Source organism: Solanum pennellii, chromosome 3, assembly GCF_001406875.1.
Source record: "Solanum pennellii chromosome 3, SPENNV200".
Lineage (NCBI taxonomy): Eukaryota > Viridiplantae > Streptophyta > Magnoliopsida > Solanales > Solanaceae > Solanum > Solanum pennellii.
In genome coordinates this window covers 71,497,817-71,516,504 of record NC_028639.1, presented here as the reverse complement: position 1 = coordinate 71,516,504, position 18,688 = coordinate 71,497,817, and the positions used below count along the sequence as shown (strand labels likewise).

General features: G+C 35.0%; 3 protein-coding genes across 4 annotated transcripts; 2 read left to right on the top strand and 1 right to left on the bottom strand.

The window, feature by feature from the left end:
• The first annotated feature begins 373 nt into the window (after positions 1–373).
• Positions 374–3,299, top strand: LOC107012961 (inositol polyphosphate multikinase beta). The gene is made up of 2 exons (XM_015212939.2): positions 374–636; positions 2,142–3,299. The coding sequence occupies exon 2, from the start codon at positions 2,199–2,201 to the stop codon at positions 3,081–3,083; it is 885 nt and encodes a 294-aa protein (XP_015068425.1). The 5' UTR covers positions 374–636; positions 2,142–2,198; the 3' UTR covers positions 3,084–3,299.
• A 442-nt stretch (positions 3,300–3,741) lies between these two features.
• LOC107012917 lies at positions 3,742–10,027 on the top strand. Of its 2 annotated transcripts, XM_015212893.2 has the most exons (12): positions 3,742–3,965; positions 4,137–4,271; positions 4,409–4,532; positions 4,671–4,810; positions 5,021–5,165; positions 5,857–6,035; positions 6,609–6,849; positions 7,213–7,296; positions 7,460–7,605; positions 8,091–8,198; positions 8,545–8,633; positions 9,261–10,027. In XM_015212893.2, the coding sequence occupies exons 1-12, from the start codon at positions 3,897–3,899 to the stop codon at positions 9,754–9,756; spliced, it is 1,956 nt and encodes a 651-aa protein (XP_015068379.1). In that variant the 5' UTR covers positions 3,742–3,896; the 3' UTR covers positions 9,757–10,027. The 2 variants fall into 2 exon arrangements, with proteins under 2 accessions (XP_015068379.1, XP_027771070.1); XM_027915269.1 differs by lacking the exon at positions 7,213–7,296.
• A 1,964-nt stretch (positions 10,028–11,991) lies between these two features.
• On the bottom strand, positions 11,992–17,809 carry LOC107014534 (respiratory burst oxidase homolog protein C). Its single transcript, XM_015214469.2, has 12 exons — positions 16,906–17,809; positions 16,604–16,766; positions 16,451–16,499; positions 16,218–16,331; positions 15,708–16,136; positions 15,205–15,588; positions 15,016–15,111; positions 14,602–14,717; positions 14,325–14,427; positions 14,015–14,088; positions 12,789–13,363; positions 11,992–12,595 (listed from the first exon to the last, which is right to left on the bottom strand). The coding sequence occupies exons 1-12, from the start codon at positions 17,507–17,509 to the stop codon at positions 12,486–12,488; spliced, it is 2,817 nt and encodes a 938-aa protein (XP_015069955.1). The 5' UTR covers positions 17,510–17,809; the 3' UTR covers positions 11,992–12,485.
• Between the last annotated feature and the right edge of the window lie 879 nt (positions 17,810–18,688).

Here is an 18,688-nt window from a genome sequence, read left to right as displayed (position 1 = left end):
AGACAAGGGCTGCTTCAACTTTTTTACAAAAGCCAACGAAATGACAAAGCTAATCTTGGTGTTCTCCTTTGTTCAAATGATCCTCTCTTTGAAGCCGTCACTGCTTTGACTTTGTCACAAAATGTCATCAATTTTCCAATAATATTCCTAATTTCTCTTAATTAACGTGGCTGCCTTTGTTAGAGTCAAAATATTACTTCGAAGAAAAAAAGAAAGAAAAAAAAAACACTTAACAAGTAGCCATCTTTTGAGACTTTATTCAAGGAATATTCTACAATCGCAAAATAAAAAAACAGTTAAGAGTTAGTTAAGATGTAGTGGTTATGAAAAACTGAAAGATCTTTTATCTGACTTTATGGGGAATATTAATAATGAACTTTTTAAAAAGAGAAAAAAGCCATGTAGGATCAGATTCTAATTTCACGGGATGCGGATTCTCTAATAGGACCCAACATCAGTTCCCTTTTCCTTATAAAGACACGTTTTCTGGAAAATCGCAGTTTCCAAAGCATCGAATTATCTCAATTTACTATAAATTGCATGTAGGATGCCTTAATCGGAATCCCATTTTTTTATTAAATAAAAGGATCTCCAGCAAAATACGAAGCTCAGTCGGTGCTCGAAATTCTCTAATCTGTAAGTATTAATTTATTTTTTTTTCATTCTGCAGATTTGTTTTTCTTTTAAGCTTTCGATGATATGTTGAAACTTTGTCATTTGGATTGAAATTCGTTTTAATCTTTGGCGTATATTATCTCTTGTTCATCGCAGATCCTTTAATCCTGCTTTTTCTTAGATGCGATCTTCTTATTTTATAAGCAGAATTGAGTTTATTTATGTTTCTGGTTTGGTGATTTGTATTGTCTAAACTTTACGCTACCCTGTTTTTCCTGTTAATAAATTTGGGTTTTATTTTATTATAATGAAATGAGGGACATATCTGCCATCTGGTTTATTTAGCATGTGTTTGTACATTTCTAGAAGGATAACTCTTCCATATGCCATCACTTATTAAAACTCAAAAGCATGCACATATCCATAAGATCTCGATTGTGATTAACCTTTATGAAATGACCAATCTAAGCACTTGGTAAAGGGGAAGGGCAGTCACGTGCACGAAACATCCCATGTTCATCTTGATGCAAGTACTAGTGGTTGCTTCTATGGCTTGAACTCATGATCTACACTCCGAAATTTTGGTGAATCAAATATGATGCTATTAAACAAATAAGAAAATTTAGTTACTTTTAGGATGTGCAATGAGATTAGGTAACATATGTAATAACAACTTACAAAAACATTATGAAATTTAAAGTTAAATTTGTTCCAAGAAAAAATATTCCCCTGTTTTTAACATTTTAGAATATTTGAAGGAATGTTGTAGATGTTTTTTCTGAAAAAAGCAAGGGTTATATGATGACTATCTGTTGTTTGTCTTGTGAAAAAACTGTGCATTTTGATAGAGATATTTGGATGTAAGCAGAGAATTTTAACTCATTTCAAGATTTTTATATGGAGATGGTAAGACTAGAGCTTGGGTGGCCTATGCTTTTCAAGCTTACAGTCACTTGGGGATTTTGCATTGGCGATGCGGTTATGATTGTCACTTTGGGCATTGATTTGTGTAGTTGGTTTCATTAAGCAGCTTCTTTATCTACTTTGTCTGTAGAAATTGCGGGAAAGGAAAATTGAAACAACAATAACATACCCAGTGTAATTCCACAAGTGCGGTCTGGGGAGGATGGTGTGTAGGCAGACCAAACCCCTACCTTGTTGAAGATAGAGGAAAGAAAATTTGAAAGAATGGACTATTTAACAATGTGTGTCATGCTATTACTTGGCTCTGAAAGCAATCCTGTCTCTGAACATTGCTGCTTCCCTTTATTATAATTTAGGAGAAGAAATGACATAGTTTATGCTGGGGGAATTGGGATCTGTGGCTAATGGAAGAATCAGCTGTTTATATATTCCTTACTTTAATGGCGATCATGATGAAAGTTAATTCAAAATATGTCATATCTAACAACACCTATACCAGAAATTGAAATTCAATCTACATGAATTCTTTATTGTTGAAAATAATGTAAGTCAGTAAAGTCGAGATTTTGGTTTTTAACTGTAACTTATTCTACAATATACAGGAAAGGCGTCTGCATTGGAGATTTTGATTGTTAAATTGTGCTTCACTTTCTGTGAGGATGCTTAAGATCCCTCCCCACCAAGTTGCAGGGCACAAAGCAGGCAATGGGAAGCTTGGTCCACTTGTGGATGAATCAGGACGTTTCTACAAACCTCTCCAAGGCGATGAACGAGGGTCCAATGAGCTCAAATTCTACACATCATTCTCTTCTGACAGTAGGATTCCAGAACACATCTCCAAATTCTTCCCTACCTTTTTTGGCACTCAGCTCATAGAGGCATCTGATGGATCTGGTTTGAAACCCCACTTAGTTTTAGAGGATCTCTCTGTTGGTCGAGACAATCCATCAATTGTTGATATAAAAATGGGTTCAAGAACCTGGGCACCGGAAGCATCTGAGGAGTACATCCAGAAGTGCTTGAAAAAAGATAGAGAGACATCGAGCCTTCCCTTAGGATTCAGGTTATCAGGGATACAAATATATGGAAACAAAGAATCAGGTTACTGGAAACCTGAAAGGACTTCCGTGCAGAACCTTCCTGCAGAGGAAGTCAAGTTAATCCTGAAAAGGTTTGTTTCTTCTAACACATCGACTGACATGGACATGCAACCAGATTGTGCTTTTGCAGCAACTGTTTATGGCGGTTCTACTGGCATTTTATCGCAGCTACTAGAGATGAAAGCATGGTTCGAGGATCAAACAATGTACCATTTTTATTCTTGCTCAATTCTGATAATGTTTGAAAAGGGACTTGCATTGGAAGGACAGAATCCAGGTGGACAAATCAAGTTAATTGATTTTGCTCATGTTATTGAAGGAAGAGGCGTAATTGATCATAACTTCTTAGGGGGTCTCTGCTCTTTGATCAAGTTCATATCTGAAATTCTTACTGCTCCAAGTGAACACAAGAGCCTTGTTTCCTCTGTTAATGGTGTCAACTAATTTAGCTAGTTGCAAATTGCTAAATTCTTTTTGTAGGTAGTTTTATTCTGGGATGGTGTTAACCCAATTGTTAATCTTTACTGCACCCAACAGAATAAGATATTCTCAACTTTACTTTTTCAAAAGCTGTACTTGTAGAAGTGTAGTTGATACAATTATCATTTTACCTTACACACGTCTTCGACTAAATGAGTGAATGGGATTATTCTTAAATTATTAAAAGGGTCGTTTAGTTGGACAAAGATAACTCATGAGATTACTTATTCTACCTTCTATAGGATATAGTTAATCCCATCATTTTAATACAAAATGGTTCCCGAGATTCAGTATTATTACTAATTAAACACAATAAAATAAATTTGCATTGTTAATCCAAAAAAAATCAATGCTCTCATATTCTATCCAATTCTACCCTCTTTAGTAAAAAAAAATCATATTTTTCTATTTTAATTTATTTAAAATCCAAGATTGAATAGCCATTTGATATTATTAAATATATATTAAATTTATTTTTTAAAATTTCTTAAATTTACAGTCGAGCCATAAAAAAAATGAAATCAAAATGGATGGATGGAATAATTAATTAAACCAGTTTACGATTTATAATTAGAAGGCATTATTTTTTGATCATGTGAACTTTATTTGAAGGATCGGGTCATTTTGATATTTACTAATCCTCAAAAACACAATCCCAAGGAAGGCTGATGAGAGGTTAGGCGCCAAAACCAGTTTATAAATAGGCGAGCGGCGGAGGAAAAACGTAGCGGGAAAGAGGAGCGAGCACGTAGCGGGTAGGAGTGAGAAATCCAGAAAATGGTGTTTATTTGCTTCGTGTTGGATCTCCGGAGCTTATCTCCTCCATTGCTTCGCGATTTGAAGCAGGTGAGATATTCACATTTACGCATGTACAATATCTATACGGCAATTCAATCTGTTGAATGATTCGCTGGTTCAAAACATTGCGTTTTCTGTTTCTTCTTTGACCTTCGAATTTCACTTCAAATCGCATACTTAATCATTGTAATTTCTGATCGATGTTCTCTTCTCTACCAGTCGATGTTACAGCTTGCAAATTTCTATGCTATTTCGTCACCGACTAGTAGTACAAGCAGTTCGAGATCGAAACCGCTGCTCGATCGCATTGGACTTTGCTATTTGTACAAAAATCGACTCTCACGAACTGATGAAGTAAACATAGTATCTCTTCACTATTTCTAGTACGAATTAGTGTATGCATATTTAGTCCGAAATGCGAATTACAACTATGCTTACCTGGTAAACTTGTAAAAATATTCATTTGAACTGATAAGTGGTGTAATACACAGCTTAAGGTAGCTTATAGTCCACGAGGCAACTTCAGTCTCCGAGATTTCCATCATGCTGTGAACAATTTGCCTTCTGATGCCTTTTTACCTGATTTCAACGGTTCTGGAGCTCTATGTTGTAGCGGTAACTCTTACGTTTTTTTTTTCTATATTTTTCTATAATGTAAATGTATTGAAGTTTATGTGCTGCTACATGCGCACACTTAATTCGATTTGGTCGCTCTTGTTACAATTAGAGTGGACACCTTTTTGGCGCTTGCAGATTTGAAACTCAGCAGTATCCTAAATGACAAAGTTTTGTACTCATGGGGAGGTCATAGTAAAGATATTACTAGAAAGGTGGTTTTGATCAGTTCCTGCATAATTGAAACCCTGGACTCTGCTACCAAAAAGGTTCTCATGGTGAGGGCATCTGCTCTCTGCATTTCTATCATTATCAACTCTACTTTTGTTCTCTGGTGTTTCAAGTGATGATTAGATGTCTTAGTTGCTCAGTTTCACTACTAGATTTAGAAGGAAAATGAACACATGGTAATGTTTTGCCTGTGGCCAGAAAATGAACCTTTTAAGCTGCAAGCTTTAGGTTGAGAAAACTTGTGGTTTTGCTGACAGGATGCAGCAGCTAACTGTATATCAATAGAGTTTGTCTTCTTGGAGCAAAATTCAAGTCATCTTGCTGATATTCCTGAAAGTATTAACAAATTCTTGAAGCAGATTGGTGATCTCGAGAACTGTTCTTTTCAAAACTACATTCCAGGTTATGGATACTCCTTAATCCTTCCCTATAGGGATCTTTAAGATGAATTGTTCACTGTGATTTCATTTTATGATTTACTTCATCTTCATCTTGTCAAGGGTAAATATAATAAATTATCTAATTGAGCAAGGGCTATCTTTGTTGGTTCTATATTACAGATTCTTAGAATCGTATCTGTTACCTAAGTTACCATAGAGATCAATTTGTTCTCAACGCTTTCAGTGGGTAGGAAGTGAACTTTTAGATAAGACTTCAGAAATGCCAATTCTATTCTTCCTGATTGTAGGTTACAACTTTTACGATTATAGACACAAAATTGTCGGTAATTCAAGCTACTTAACAGTGACAATGATTTTAATGCTCATTTATTTCTAAAAAATGATACTCTGACAAGCTTTCCTATTCATGTGTGCTTCTTCGCATCCTTCCTTATGTCTTTGGATCCTTGTTAAGTAATACAAAAGCAGCTTAAACTTAGTACTTTCGTGAGTTTTCTAAGAGGTTAATGTTGCCCTTGATGGATTATAAAGGTCAAATATCCTTGACTGATTTCATAAATTTGATCTTCAAAGGTTAAATCTCCTTCATTTAGTTCAATGCATGAGTACACTCGTGGGCTTCACATCTTTGTGTAATTTTCTGGGAGAGTCAATTTTTCTCTTCTTATTATCTATAACGAATAGATGTGCAGATGCACATGCTTTGTCTGGCTTGGTAAAGAAATGGTTTCAGGAACTGAAGGAGGGCTTGGAAGAACAAATACAGGCTCGTTTTGTCTTTAAGATCAATCTTTTAGGCTCAACAAATCAGATATCCTGCAACTTGTGCACCTCTTTCAATCAGATAATTGATGAATTCGTTCCTTGTAAGGTATAAATAAGTTCATTAGGATATTATGCAAAACAATTGATTTATTTCTAAATAGGTCATAAGAATGCCTTCTTAATATAAAGGTGAAAGTCTTGATGAGTTGGATTATAAGAACTATTGATTCTTCAGTAAAATCGCTGTGTTCTCTCTGTTTAGGTTCTTCCTACTGCTAAGTTACATTTTTTAACTGATTCTTATAAAATAAAAAGTTACATTCTTTAACTGATTGGTAATTGTTAAGTTTTGGATTTGCTTTATGATGTATTTAAACTACTTATCTGTTCTGTGATAGCCTAATGAGTTGGTTAGAAAACATTTGATATTTTAGATTCTATGATTTTAACCATGAGATACAACAGCAACGACATACCATTGTGATCTCACGGGTCTGGGGACGTGGGGTGTACGCAGACCTTACCCCACCTTTGAATGTTATTGATATCCCTGCCATTAATTGCATGAGAAAACCCTCTTTTACTTCCCCTGGGTGTGCAGGAGTATACATCATTTATTTTCTTGTAGTTAGCGGTAAGTCTCTGGTGAAATTTCTTAGAGTTATCACTCTTTTGACAGTCATGCAGGTGTCATGGCATTCCATTTGACAACTCAAGAACAATCCCGACCGATATGCCTTCTTGTCCAGTAACTGGTGTTGAGCTTGGAGTACTGGATTTGGTTGATAGCTCAGTGAAGATAGGAGAACATACAATCCTCTATATGCCCTCTTTTCAATGTTACCAGGACCTTCAGACAGTTCCTTTACCAATTAACTTCAATGTCATTGAAAGAACTAACTTGAGCTCACTTGATGAAGGTAAGTTTGGATGAGAATAAAAAGCATTCTCTTTTAAAATTTGCATCTAAAAATAAAAGAATACAAGATATACTATTTCCGAGATGCTTATATATGATTGATCTAGTTTATGACTTTGATGCCAATGTTAAGAATTTCGACTGTTCATGTCTAGTTCCAATTGGAACTATATTAGTTATGAGAATTCAAAGTCTTAACAAAGACAAAACTCATATTAATACCCTATCTTTGCATTCATTACCTCACTTGGAGATTCTCATGGTGCATGTGATTCATCAGTTGGCACCTAATTTGAACATGCATTTGTTACCTTTTCTGATCATTGGTGATCAACACTCAATATCAGCTTTTGTTACTTGACAGAGATTATTTTAGGTGCTTCCTACATTGTTACCCCAGCCTTCTCTGAGTTGGTTGATACTGATGTATCAGAGCTAAATGTTAAACGTAAGCAGAAGTCCTACCATCATTTCTTGGGATGTATTTCCATATATATTATATATACTTGTTCAGCTTATAAAACGTTCTGTTACTCAGCCGTTGAGATTAAACTGTGAATACTCCATCATGAACTATGAGGAGATCTTCATCTGACTTTGTGATTTGGCAGTTTTTCGAGTGCTGTGTGGTATACTGCACTCCCTTGACCAGGGTTTAGTTTGCTCATCAAATTGTAATATAGAGACAGCAAAGCAATCTTCCTTCCTGTGCTATTATATTCTTTTACCTTCAGAGAAAGGAGTGATGATTCTAAGAGTAAGTCCACTGTCCCTTTAACATCTGAGTCTTTAATTTCCTTCTAAAAAGAAGTCAACAATATCTGCTTTTCTCTTCTGCTTCTCTTCATTTTGATCAAGCATTAGTGCTTTCTTTCCTTCTCGTTTAAAAATAAATAAATCATGTGACCGATAATTCTTACTAGGTTTAACTTGCAATATGCCACCAAGGAGAACATGCAATTACTTATTGTTGTTGTTATTTGTTGATGATGATATTTTTTTTGTTTAATATCTTATTGTTTTCTGTTTGACACTGAAGTCCAATGTCTATCGGAAAAGCCTCTCTGCCTTCTAGATTTGTTGTTGTACTAAGTCCAATGTGTCACCATCGTTATAATCTGCAGTGGGAATATTACTTTGTTCCAATGATCTTTGGATTATTTTTGTCTTAACATGTTCAGCTATCCTACTAGATGATTCTCTACTCTTTATTTTGTGATGTCACTGCATAATTATTTGCAGAGGCTTGCTGGATCAGAGGAAGTCTTGCCTATCCCTGACATCACTAATATTGCTTGCATCCCAGTCAGCAAGGATATTGAAAATTCTCTGCAGGCCTCTTTGCTTAAGGTCTGTTTCATTAGGGATATTCTATTCCTATACTTTTTGTTGATTCTACCAATGCCTCTTCATTTGTTACTGGAGAAATGCCAAATTACATGCATTCATGAGATCAAAGATGAAGTAGCATCCATCTGTAAATACATCAAGCGCCATTAACTGGATCTCATTTTTATTTCTATGAAGTATTTGCTGTTACACATTCTTCTCATTAATGATAATGTAGCTCTATCTCTAATGTGTTTGCACTTTGCTAGGCATAAAGAAAGGGCTGAGTGTGCTTCCTTGGTGCACAGAGGAAAGTCATTTTGGTACATCTCCAGTTAAATTGATGCTCTTTGTTATTATATTCCAGATCGAATTAAGAAATTACGATCCAGTTCAGCACGACAGGGGGTTCCATCAAAGACTAAACTTGCTTGTCAAAGAGAGCCTACAATTTGGGTAACTTTTTTTTTCTCTCCTGTAGAGTTCTCTCAATATAGTTCACAGGTCAGCTATACAATATAGCATTGGCTGTTTCTTGAAGTTCATTCCTTTTCATCTTCTGCCAATAATAGACCTGAAAGTTTTCTGGTGGTCTATTAAGAGCCGTCCTAAGTTGCTGATGGTACTGTTGATTAGTTCAAAGCATCCATTTGAATTCTAGGTGCTTGTTGCCTTTTTTAGTTATTGATAGGGCATCAGTGTAGCTAATTTGTTCAGCTAGCATCCTCTCAAGCCCTTAACCTTAATTACACTCTTCTGATCTAGGTGAACTATAGCGCATACTAATTCTTCGCAAAGAACTATGCTATCTTATTAGTCATTTGCATTAGGAGATGGAAGAAGTCAGCTACTTCGATCAGGAGCTATTTGCTTTTAGTAAGATCCACAGCAAATTTCATTTCAACTCTTAAAACAAGTTTAGCTTCTGAGCTTTAGCCTTAGCAGTCTGATCACCATCTGCTAATCACCATCCATGATGATCACGTGTACATTAGCATTATATAGGCATTGAGTCAATTGTTTCTTTTCGATATTTTCATTGGCTGGTCATGGACCTTCATCTTTATAGTTCGGTTGTCTCAGGGCAATACCTGCTAAGGCTAAAGAACTGGTGACTGCGTCAAACACAGCTCTGCAAGACCCTGTGGTAGAGGATTTATCAGTACAAGCCAACGATGTGGAGGTTATAAAAGAAAACATGCTGGATAGCATTTTGGCTGATGGTAAAATTGGTGCAAAAATTACAGAAGAATGGGAACAGCTGGTTGTATTAGAGATGCCAAAGATGTCTTCTCCCGCTTGTATCTCCAAGCCGAAGTTGCATAAGGAGGTTTCATCTCCCTCTCAAAGTACTGGGAAACTTGATGACAAAACTTCACGAATCCTTGAAAGACTGGAGATACCAAAGCAGCTGAAAAGAAAAGCAGCTTCCCCTACATTGTCAAGTTTCCAAACAGTGTCAATCTCTTCAGTAAAGAAGCCTTTGATCCCCTTTGGACCCAGTAATACTGACAGTCAGGTAATTGTTTTGAGCCAGCCCATAAAACCAAACTTTCAGAGGCTAAAGAGAAAAAGATAATTAGGAAAATCCTTTTCAAGCAGAAAGCTTTCAGTATGCAGAGGTCCGTCTTCTCGTTCTATGTTGTTTTGGCATCTCTAATTCTCTAGCATGCTGTCTTTTCATAAGATAACTGTACATAAGATGTTCTACATTTTACTTTAATCCTAACAGTCTTGAACTATTAACAACTCTGGATGATCATGATTACCACCATACCTTGTGATATGCCTTATTAGATTTTGAAATGAAGAGCTTTGAACTATATATGCTACAATTTATCAAAGATTAAGGATTTTGTCTGGGAAAGGTCTTTGTAGCTTAATATTTGACAGTTGACAGTGACACATTATAAAGAACGAACTTGTGCCGGGAAAGGAACAGGAAATACCAAACTCAGGAACGACAAGTTCAATTAGTTAAATTCTGATGCATACTTACATTTTGAAAGATGAGTACATCAAACCATAGTTCTAACTTCAAGAAGTGATGTACTGACGTATCATCGTCCACCTAGCATTCAGGGAGGAGATTAGATAGGTACGCTTCGAGAGACTAGAAAGACTTGTTAGTACAACAACAACATACCCACTAGTGTGATCTCATAAGTGGGGTTTGGGGAAGGTGGATGTACGCGGACCTTACCTTACCTTGCCTGAGGTAAAGAGACTTTTATGATAGACTAGACTAGAAAGCCAAAAGACTTGTTAGTGAGTTCTTTATTCCTCTTTTTTACTTCATGAAGAGTGAGACATTATTTCCTCAAATATTAGTTGGAAATATGGCTTTTAGCTAGTTTGCAAGCTTTCACCATATTGTTCACTTTTTTTTTCCTTTGCTTCAGTTTTGGTCAGTCTTCGTTCCTTTTCCTGGTGCATCAAAATAGTCTTTTGGCCCACCGCTGTATATGATGACCCATCAAATAAATAAGTAATCAGTTTTTGATGAGTTTTGCTCATCAGTGCAGGAAATTCTTAGTGGTGCTGTAGAAAACATGTCCTTCGAAACTACAATTTTTTCTATTCTGCATTTGTGTGCCTGTCGGCACCAAACGGTTGTGTGTGAAAAGTCACTATTAGCCTTCCTGTATCCCATCTTTTAGCTTCTATATTGTGGGACGTCAAAAGACCAACTAATCTATGATTTGAAGTTGGTGGATGGAGTACCACTATATTCACCAGTATATCTTTGTGCGAGTGGCGGGGTTTAATGATAATATACACTCTTTTTAAACTTCTTTAGTCATAAATAAATAATTAAATTAGAGGTCAAGTTGAAGCACTATCAATGTGCCTTTACTTCCATCTGTCCCATGACCAATTACGTTTTCGTATATGATTATGGGACAACACTGAGTGCATTTAATTATACACAATTTAATGTAGTACAAGAAAATAATTTTAATAAGTTAGCATTCAAATTTAAATATACTCTCTCAAGAATCATACTATATTCAAATTTACAATTTTAATCTTAAAACGAACAACAAACGGGCGTGTCCTCCGGCTGAAATTTGTTGAATCCGAGTTGGCGCACAATGCTTCAATATTCTTTTAGGGAAGCAATCATTCATTACTACACCACATTATAGGCTAGTGTAAAACAATTTAAGTATCATGTTTCATATTCTGTACTTGCAGTAATATTTGTCATTGTCTTCTGTTGTTGTTTTCATGTTATAATATTACTGTTCTCGCCGTTATCTTGTAATGTTGCTTTCATTGTCAATATATGGTAGTTGGATAAATGATCAATTTCTGATTTTTTTTCTTGCTGTGTTTAATATTCCTAATATCTCATAGTTTAAAAGTTCTGAGGACTCAACTTTGTGAAACTATTGGGTTATTGTCTTCATTTGAGTTTATCCCCCCATCCCCACGCTAAAACCCCAGTTTTCCTCTTTAGCAGTATAATGAAACATATGAGATATTGTTTTTGTGTAAAAATAATCGGATTACTTCTTTTTCGAATCTTTTCAATTCTAGGATAATTTATATACCAATTATCATTGCAGCAAATCAAATAACATGGTCTCCTTAGTATTCGGGGAAAAAAGAAAAGAGATTATACTTTTTATTTTTGTATATATATTATATATAAAGTGTGTGCCATAGATATTTAAACTTTAGATTGTATGAAGTTCATTTTTCGGTGTGCATGATTGGGATTCTAACTTTTTTTTAAAAGCAAACCAAGCAATTCAAGATCCATATTATCACTGCATTTGTCATCCACGTGCCTCTAAAAAGAATAATCTTATAGAAATCAAGTTATGGTACTCAAACTATAGCTCTGTTTTATACAAGAAGGCCTAGTATACAATTATTACTGGAAACTATTAAACATCCACAAATCATGGTCAATAATTACTAAGTAGGTGACTAGTTGACTCTCTCTTCCACCACGTAAAAGAGTACAAAAAATAAACAATAACAAAAAACAATGATGACAACCACCTTCCACTGTGCAATTATAATGTAAAATCCCAATTTAGTGGTGGGTGGCACCCATTAAAACAGGTTCAACTCCACTATCTTCTGGCTGCCTTTCCAAGAGAACATTCTTAATTCCTTCAGCATCTTATCTATATACTTTAAAAAAATCTTATTTTTTGTAATATACTAATATTACAACCACAATTAATATATATCAACTTGGTGTGCACAATTACTGTACATAATAGAGAGAGGTGGTGGATTCTAGAAAAACAACTTAGTGTCTGTGGCAGTTTTGACGAATTCTTTGATGGATCAAAAATTTTCTTTATGGAAATCAAACTTGGTGGATGTCTTGTGTGAAAAATCCAATGCGTGTTGTTTTAGCTCTTTCGTTAGTGCCGGTGCCCCACAGTAGAACACTCCTGCAAATAGTCAAAAAAAGGGAAAACGAGTTGGCCATCGACAATATATGTCATGAAATGGATTTGAAAATGACGCTAGTGCCAATTGCTTTCACAAAGAGAAAACTTATCAATAGAACATGCTTTTTTCAACTCTCACAAGGACATAAAGACACCAAAGTCAAAAGGAAGAAGATTGATTAATAGTACTCACCAACTTTAGCCTCTGGGTGGTTGAGAGCAATGCGTTTGTAGACGTTTCTCCAATTAGGCTTAGCAAAGTGTGACTTAACTCTCGTGCCAGAAACAATGTCTACACCATTTTTGGCATGATGAAGTGACTGAAGCATAGTAATAAGAGCAGAACGGGCATCACCTTCTTCATAAACACTTGTACAATAATTGTGCATTTCAATTACTCCCTTATGATCCATTTCAGCAGCTTCATTCATTATACCTTTGAACCAGTCAAATGAACCTTGTTCTCTTGTGACCCAATAGAAATATGCCCTCCTTGTATTGAAGCTATTTCTTCCACTTGCTGAACCTGATTTACCCCTCTTCTGTGCCATATTTGGGCTAGCATTTTGTGCTGCATTTGACATCCCGTGCCCATTTTCCAAGGAATTTTCTTCTTCGTCCATGGCCTTCATGTTGTTGACAATGTCTTTAACGATACTGATCATTGGTGTGGCTCCAATTCCAAGACCCACCAATAAAACCACCTCATACTGCTTGTAATCTTGTGCTGGTGCTCCGTATGGTCCATCAATTAACACTCTTGGGAAACTGCCAATTACATATGATTACCATTAGCTATGCCATTTAATTAAGGTTTTATGGTAGAGTTTAACTTCTACCATATATGATGTTATTCGGACTCTTAAAAAATGTTATTGTACTAATTTTTGAATCATCTATAATGCAATTACAAGTAATATGTATAATAATAATAATAAAATTTTGTAATTTGAGAAATTAAACAAGTAACCCTCTATAGCATATAAAAAATTGTAGATGTATGTAAAATTAATCCTTAACTAGAAAAAATATCTTGCAAGCAAATGGCTCTTTTTTTTTTGTCCTTAGAAATATCAAGCAATAATTGAGTTCTGTTTTATCCCTCCTTGTCCCTATCCCGGTAATTTCACAAAATAATAACCCTGTAGTACTTTAAGAAGTGGTCCATTCAAAACGTGTACAGATTTCTTTAGGATAAAAGTGACTACGAGTTTGTTATAGGTACCAGTCCGGACCAATCACGATCACTTTAAGTTCTAAACTAATTACATTTGCAGTATTGAATTATCAAAAAGTTTGTATTATAAGAATAATATCCCCGGATATTAAGGTGAGAATTATTTTAATTTAATTCTGCATTTCAGTGTGCTTAAAAAGGTGAACGTAATGGAGATGATTATAGAATAGAAAAGGACTTACTTAGGATTATTCTCTCCTTGCAAGTAGTCAGCTCTAAGGAGTCCACTTTTCCCATTAGGTGGTGGCTGGCAAACCTAACAAAGACCAAAAATTACTAATAATTAATTCAGGAAGATCAATAATTAAAACTAACATAGTGGAATTAACATTTACTTTTTGGGAAAAAACGACATAAGCGACGGCTTTTAAAGCTGTCATCCAAAGTGGAACAATCATGCCTCCACTATTTAATTAACTAGATATTTTGGTTTAAGGATTTAAGTTTTAAAATAATATATAATTATATTTAAATGGACTAATTAGTAATTACCTCAGAGAAAACAGTTTTAAGTTGTCTGGTCCAATCACCAAGAGTTCTAATATGGACACTGAGATAGTCATCTCCTGGGGCCGAAGTAATGGAAAATGGATGCCTGAAATTTTATATTAATGTTTATCCACAAGTCAGCAAATACTGCAGAGACGAAGTAATTAAAGGATACCAAAAATTCATGACTTGGTCAAGTTTATGACATGAGAAATATATAATAAAAAATAGATGAGTTGATTCCATTATTTTAATAATTAAATAAAAAAGTTTCACCTACCATTCAAATGGTGAAACCGCAGCACAGTTGACAAACATGTATTGCCCACTTTTGTATTTGTAGCCTTGTGGTTTTGACATGTGAAGGGCCAACACATTTCCTGGATACACAGCCACCTACAAATTCCAAAATCAATTAGTTTGTCTATTTTCATTTTTATGAAGTCACGATTATATGGAATAAGATAATTGCATTTTTTATCCCTTTATATAGAAAATACATTACATTTAATTCATTTTATCATCCCAACTGTGAAGTAACAAAATAAATTAAGCATATAAAACATATGGGAAGCTAAATAATTTAATTGTGTATCATTTGGACTAAAACTGAAATTTGTTAATTACTGAGGGACTAAAATGCAAATTTATCTTGAATTATTAAGAGCACGACATTTTGTCAGATTGGATTTACCTTCAAAATCTTAACGGCTTTGATGCTTGACCTGAATGCTCTAAGCAACCTTTCACCAGCATAGAGTGCTAGTGGGACAGTAAGGTACATCCATGTCTGCCAATTATGAAAAATCAATTTAAACTTTAGCAAACATTCATCAACTTAGAAACTTAAATGAAAATAAAAGATTTTGAACATTTTACTAACCGTTCTCTTGTACCAAGTTTTGGTTATGTATAGTTTTTCTCCATGGACAATAAGTAGAGTGTAGACAATGATAAACAGATGGTGTGAGTACCAAAAGGCATTGAATCCAGTGAGCTTGTGAAATGGTTTAGGGAAACTGACTCTGCCCCTTCTAAACCATGGGGTTGCTAGTGTAAAAGCTATTGCCATTAGGATCACCATTATAATTCCAGTTACCCCTTCAACTCCCTTAACAAACCACCAATAGCTTTCGGGCTGTTCTCCGAAATAGTATATCATTGGTTCATATGCGTCTTCACTAGCATTCAGAAGCCGAGGAAAATCACACGTTAAATGAGCTAGTCCGTGTATTGCTACCCCAAGTGCAACCGCGACTGCTATCACCTAAACAGAGGAAAACGAACCAATTAGTTTCCTGTAATGAGCCATCGACTACTCAAACGTCTTATAGATAAAACTATAATCATTTGGACGTTAGATTTGTGCACAATTAATCAACTTACTTTGTGAAAATTGAGATTATCATCGAAAGGAACTGCAGAACCTAATCTGGTCTTGTTACGAAGCCAGGTAATTGTGTTTCTGCAAACTGGGAGTAAAATGATAGCCATGTTGAGCTTGATTGTCTCAGCAGCACCCTTAGCAAGACACACACAGGGACCCATAACACCATATGCAGCTTTTTGTTTATACTGAATATACTTCCAAGTAAATAGACCAGCCATGATTCCAATCCACAACAACAATACCCAAACTCTTTGCCAATTATCCAGCAAAAAGTACTTAAAACTCTTATACCATCTCACTAATGGATTTGGCTCTTGTGTGTGCTTAAGTTTCTGACTTAGCATCTGACTCAAGTTCCGGCTTTCGCCTCCTCTCTGCACCGTTTGATTTGGTGCTTGCAGTAAAAGCATTTCCAAGTTCTCAATCTGTTGAATATCATAGCATCAACAGTTAATTTTCAATTTAGTACTATAAATTTAAGCTTACTATTAATGCCTCTTAATTACCATAATGTATCCCAGGTTATTAGGATCCAACTCTTCCATGATCATTGCCGCGTATTCATCAGATTGTTTCTGGATAGTTGACAGCCTGTTGGCAGACGCACTAAGGCCGATAATCTGCAAATCGCAAAACAAATTTTAGAAGAAAAAAAATATAATATATGATCGACTTTGTCAATGCCATACCGAGTTTCTGACGTACAATAAAAAAATTAAAAAACAGAATTCAGAAATACCTCTCTGACTTCTTCTTCTGTGATTCTACCATCTGCATCTTTATCAACCCTGTATTAATTAAATTCATCACACGATTTAGATCTGAACTATTGAATCTGAGATGCTTAATTTATGAGATAAATATTGAACTGTAACTGATAATTAACCCTTACATGTCAAAGAAGGTTTGAAGTCGAGTATCAAAACTTTGATCTGCAACCTGGTCCCAGAACTCTTTGAGTTGTGCTTTGTTAATGGAATCAGTTGTGATGTTTCTCCTACGAGCAAGCGCATCATATAGCTCTCCAGCAAATTCCTTAGACTCCTTATTCATACCTAACATTCAAAAACAATTTATTTTCATTTTCCATTTTAACAAGCTGAAGAAAAATAAAACTACACGAAAAAGTAACACTAAAATGAAGTATACAGCACGAAATAATTGTTTGTTGTGACTATAATTCATTTAATTTACCTATGCATTCTCCAAATTTGGCCCGAGGAAGCAAGCCAGTAGTTGAAGCAGTAATCTCATCGAACCGCTTCTCGACGGCGGCCCATCCAGCGCCGCCGTCAGTTTTGCTGATGAACTTAAGACCTTTAAGAGCATGAGCAGCAGCTGATTTATTCCTATCGAACCTTCCAGTAGGAATTGGGCGCTTATTTAAGGAAGCCAATCGCTTGAGCTCTTGAGACACTTGCCGGATTCTCGAAGAAGCATTTCGTACAAGTGAAGCTCCCAAGGTAGATTTCTTTTCCAAACCTTTAGCCAATAAAGCCAACTCCGGATCTTCCACGTCAGCACCGCCGGCAGTTTTCACACTGTGGACAGCCACAGAGTCTTCACGAACATCGAGAGTGATTTCCACATAAGCATCGTCATTGGACTTGGCGCCGGCTCCTGCACTAGCTCCGATGTCAGTAGATTCCGGTATGTTAAACCTCGCACTCTTTTTTCCTCCTCGTTTGTTCAGCGGTCCGCTTAAAGGACCGCTGTACGACGCTCTATCATTCCCTATAACCTCCGTATCCGAGTGATGATGGTGATGATGCGGGTGATGATTTTCCGAATTTTGCATCGCTACAATAGTTTCTTCGTGGAAAAATGAAATGAATGAATGGAATTCGAATTTTTTTTTCAAAATGAAGGTAAGTTAAGTAGATGAAGATGTATATATGGGAAAAAGATAACAAAAGTAATCTAATTTGGATTTTCAAATCATAGACTCAAAATTCAATAAACAAATAAAAGATTTAGGATTTCTTCTTCCAAGCAGAACTGAGTAGTGGTGGTAATGCCTTAATTCTCTTCTACAATTAGGCGTTCAACTTTGGGGTTTATATATAATGGCAAAAGGAAGCAGCATTGTTTTTTTTAAAAAAAAAGAAAATTAAAAAAAAAAGGAGGGAGCTAGGAAAATGAAGCTGGTCTTTGTTTGACCCAAAAAAAAGTTGTTTTTATGTAATATTGCATTATTTCACCGGTACATCGCATGGCCTTATATAACCTTTTAATTATTTTCCTTCAAATAATTATTTTAAGACGTATGTTATTATCAATAATAATTAAATTAGATTCGCCGCAACGACCCACCAGCGGATTTTTCTACGCATAAAATTTATAATTTAGAGAGTCAAAATTTGGAAAATTTAATAATTATTGTGTTTATATATCTAAAGGGGAATTAAGAGTGTAATATAATGATTAACAAAAAATCAGTAAATTTTGTTAAAGTCATACATACAAATTACAACATTAATAAAGTATCAAGAAATTTATGTTGTATATTATCTTAAATTCGTTATTAAAATTCATAAATTTCATATCTTATTTCTATCTTTGTTTGTATTTGATGAAAAAGATTAGGCGATAAATGTAATTTTTAAAGTCTATTCTCTCAAAGGAAAAAAATCTTTATTGTAAGCAACGTAAGGTCCAAAAATAATTTTAAAATATAACCATGAAATAAGAGGAGGAAGATGGGTTATATATGATATGATTATAATAATTATTTTAAAAAAATAAAAGGAACTATTTTTCCACCATATTTTATTAATAATACATGATTCTATTTAGGACTTGTTCTGGCATACAATTTCAGGTAAAAAATACAACATTTGTAGTAATAAACTACCTAATAATTCATAGAGTTGAACTTGAAATTTCAAGGAATTTAATTTTTAGCATAGAAATGTATTATTGAATTGGTCCTTGAATATTAGCAATTAATTTTCACACGTTGGCCTTGCTCTTGGAT

Bases quoted from the DNA above. Each gene is read 5' to 3' on its own strand.
- LOC107014534 (XM_015214469.2), bottom strand. From the start codon at position 17,509: ATGCAAAATTCGGAAAATCATCACCCGCATCATCACCATCATCACTCG. The intron at 16,500-16,603 runs GTAAGGGTTAAT...TAATTAATACAG, and splicing joins CTTCAAACCTTCTTTGACAT to GGTTGATAAAGATGCAGATG. The intron at 15,112-15,204 runs GTTAGTAAAATG...CATAATTGGCAG, and splicing joins AAACTTGGTACAAGAGAACG to ACATGGATGTACCTTACTGT.
- LOC107012961 (XM_015212939.2), top strand. From the start codon at position 2,199: ATGCTTAAGATCCCTCCCCACCAAGTTGCAGGGCACAAAGCAGGCAAT.
- LOC107012917 (XM_015212893.2), top strand. From the start codon at position 3,897: ATGGTGTTTATTTGCTTCGTGTTGGATCTCCGGAGCTTATCTCCTCCA. The intron at 5,166-5,856 runs GTTATGGATACT...ATAGATGTGCAG, and splicing joins TTTTCAAAACTACATTCCAG to ATGCACATGCTTTGTCTGGC. The intron at 6,850-7,212 runs GTAAGTTTGGAT...GTTACTTGACAG, and splicing joins CTTGAGCTCACTTGATGAAG to AGATTATTTTAGGTGCTTCC.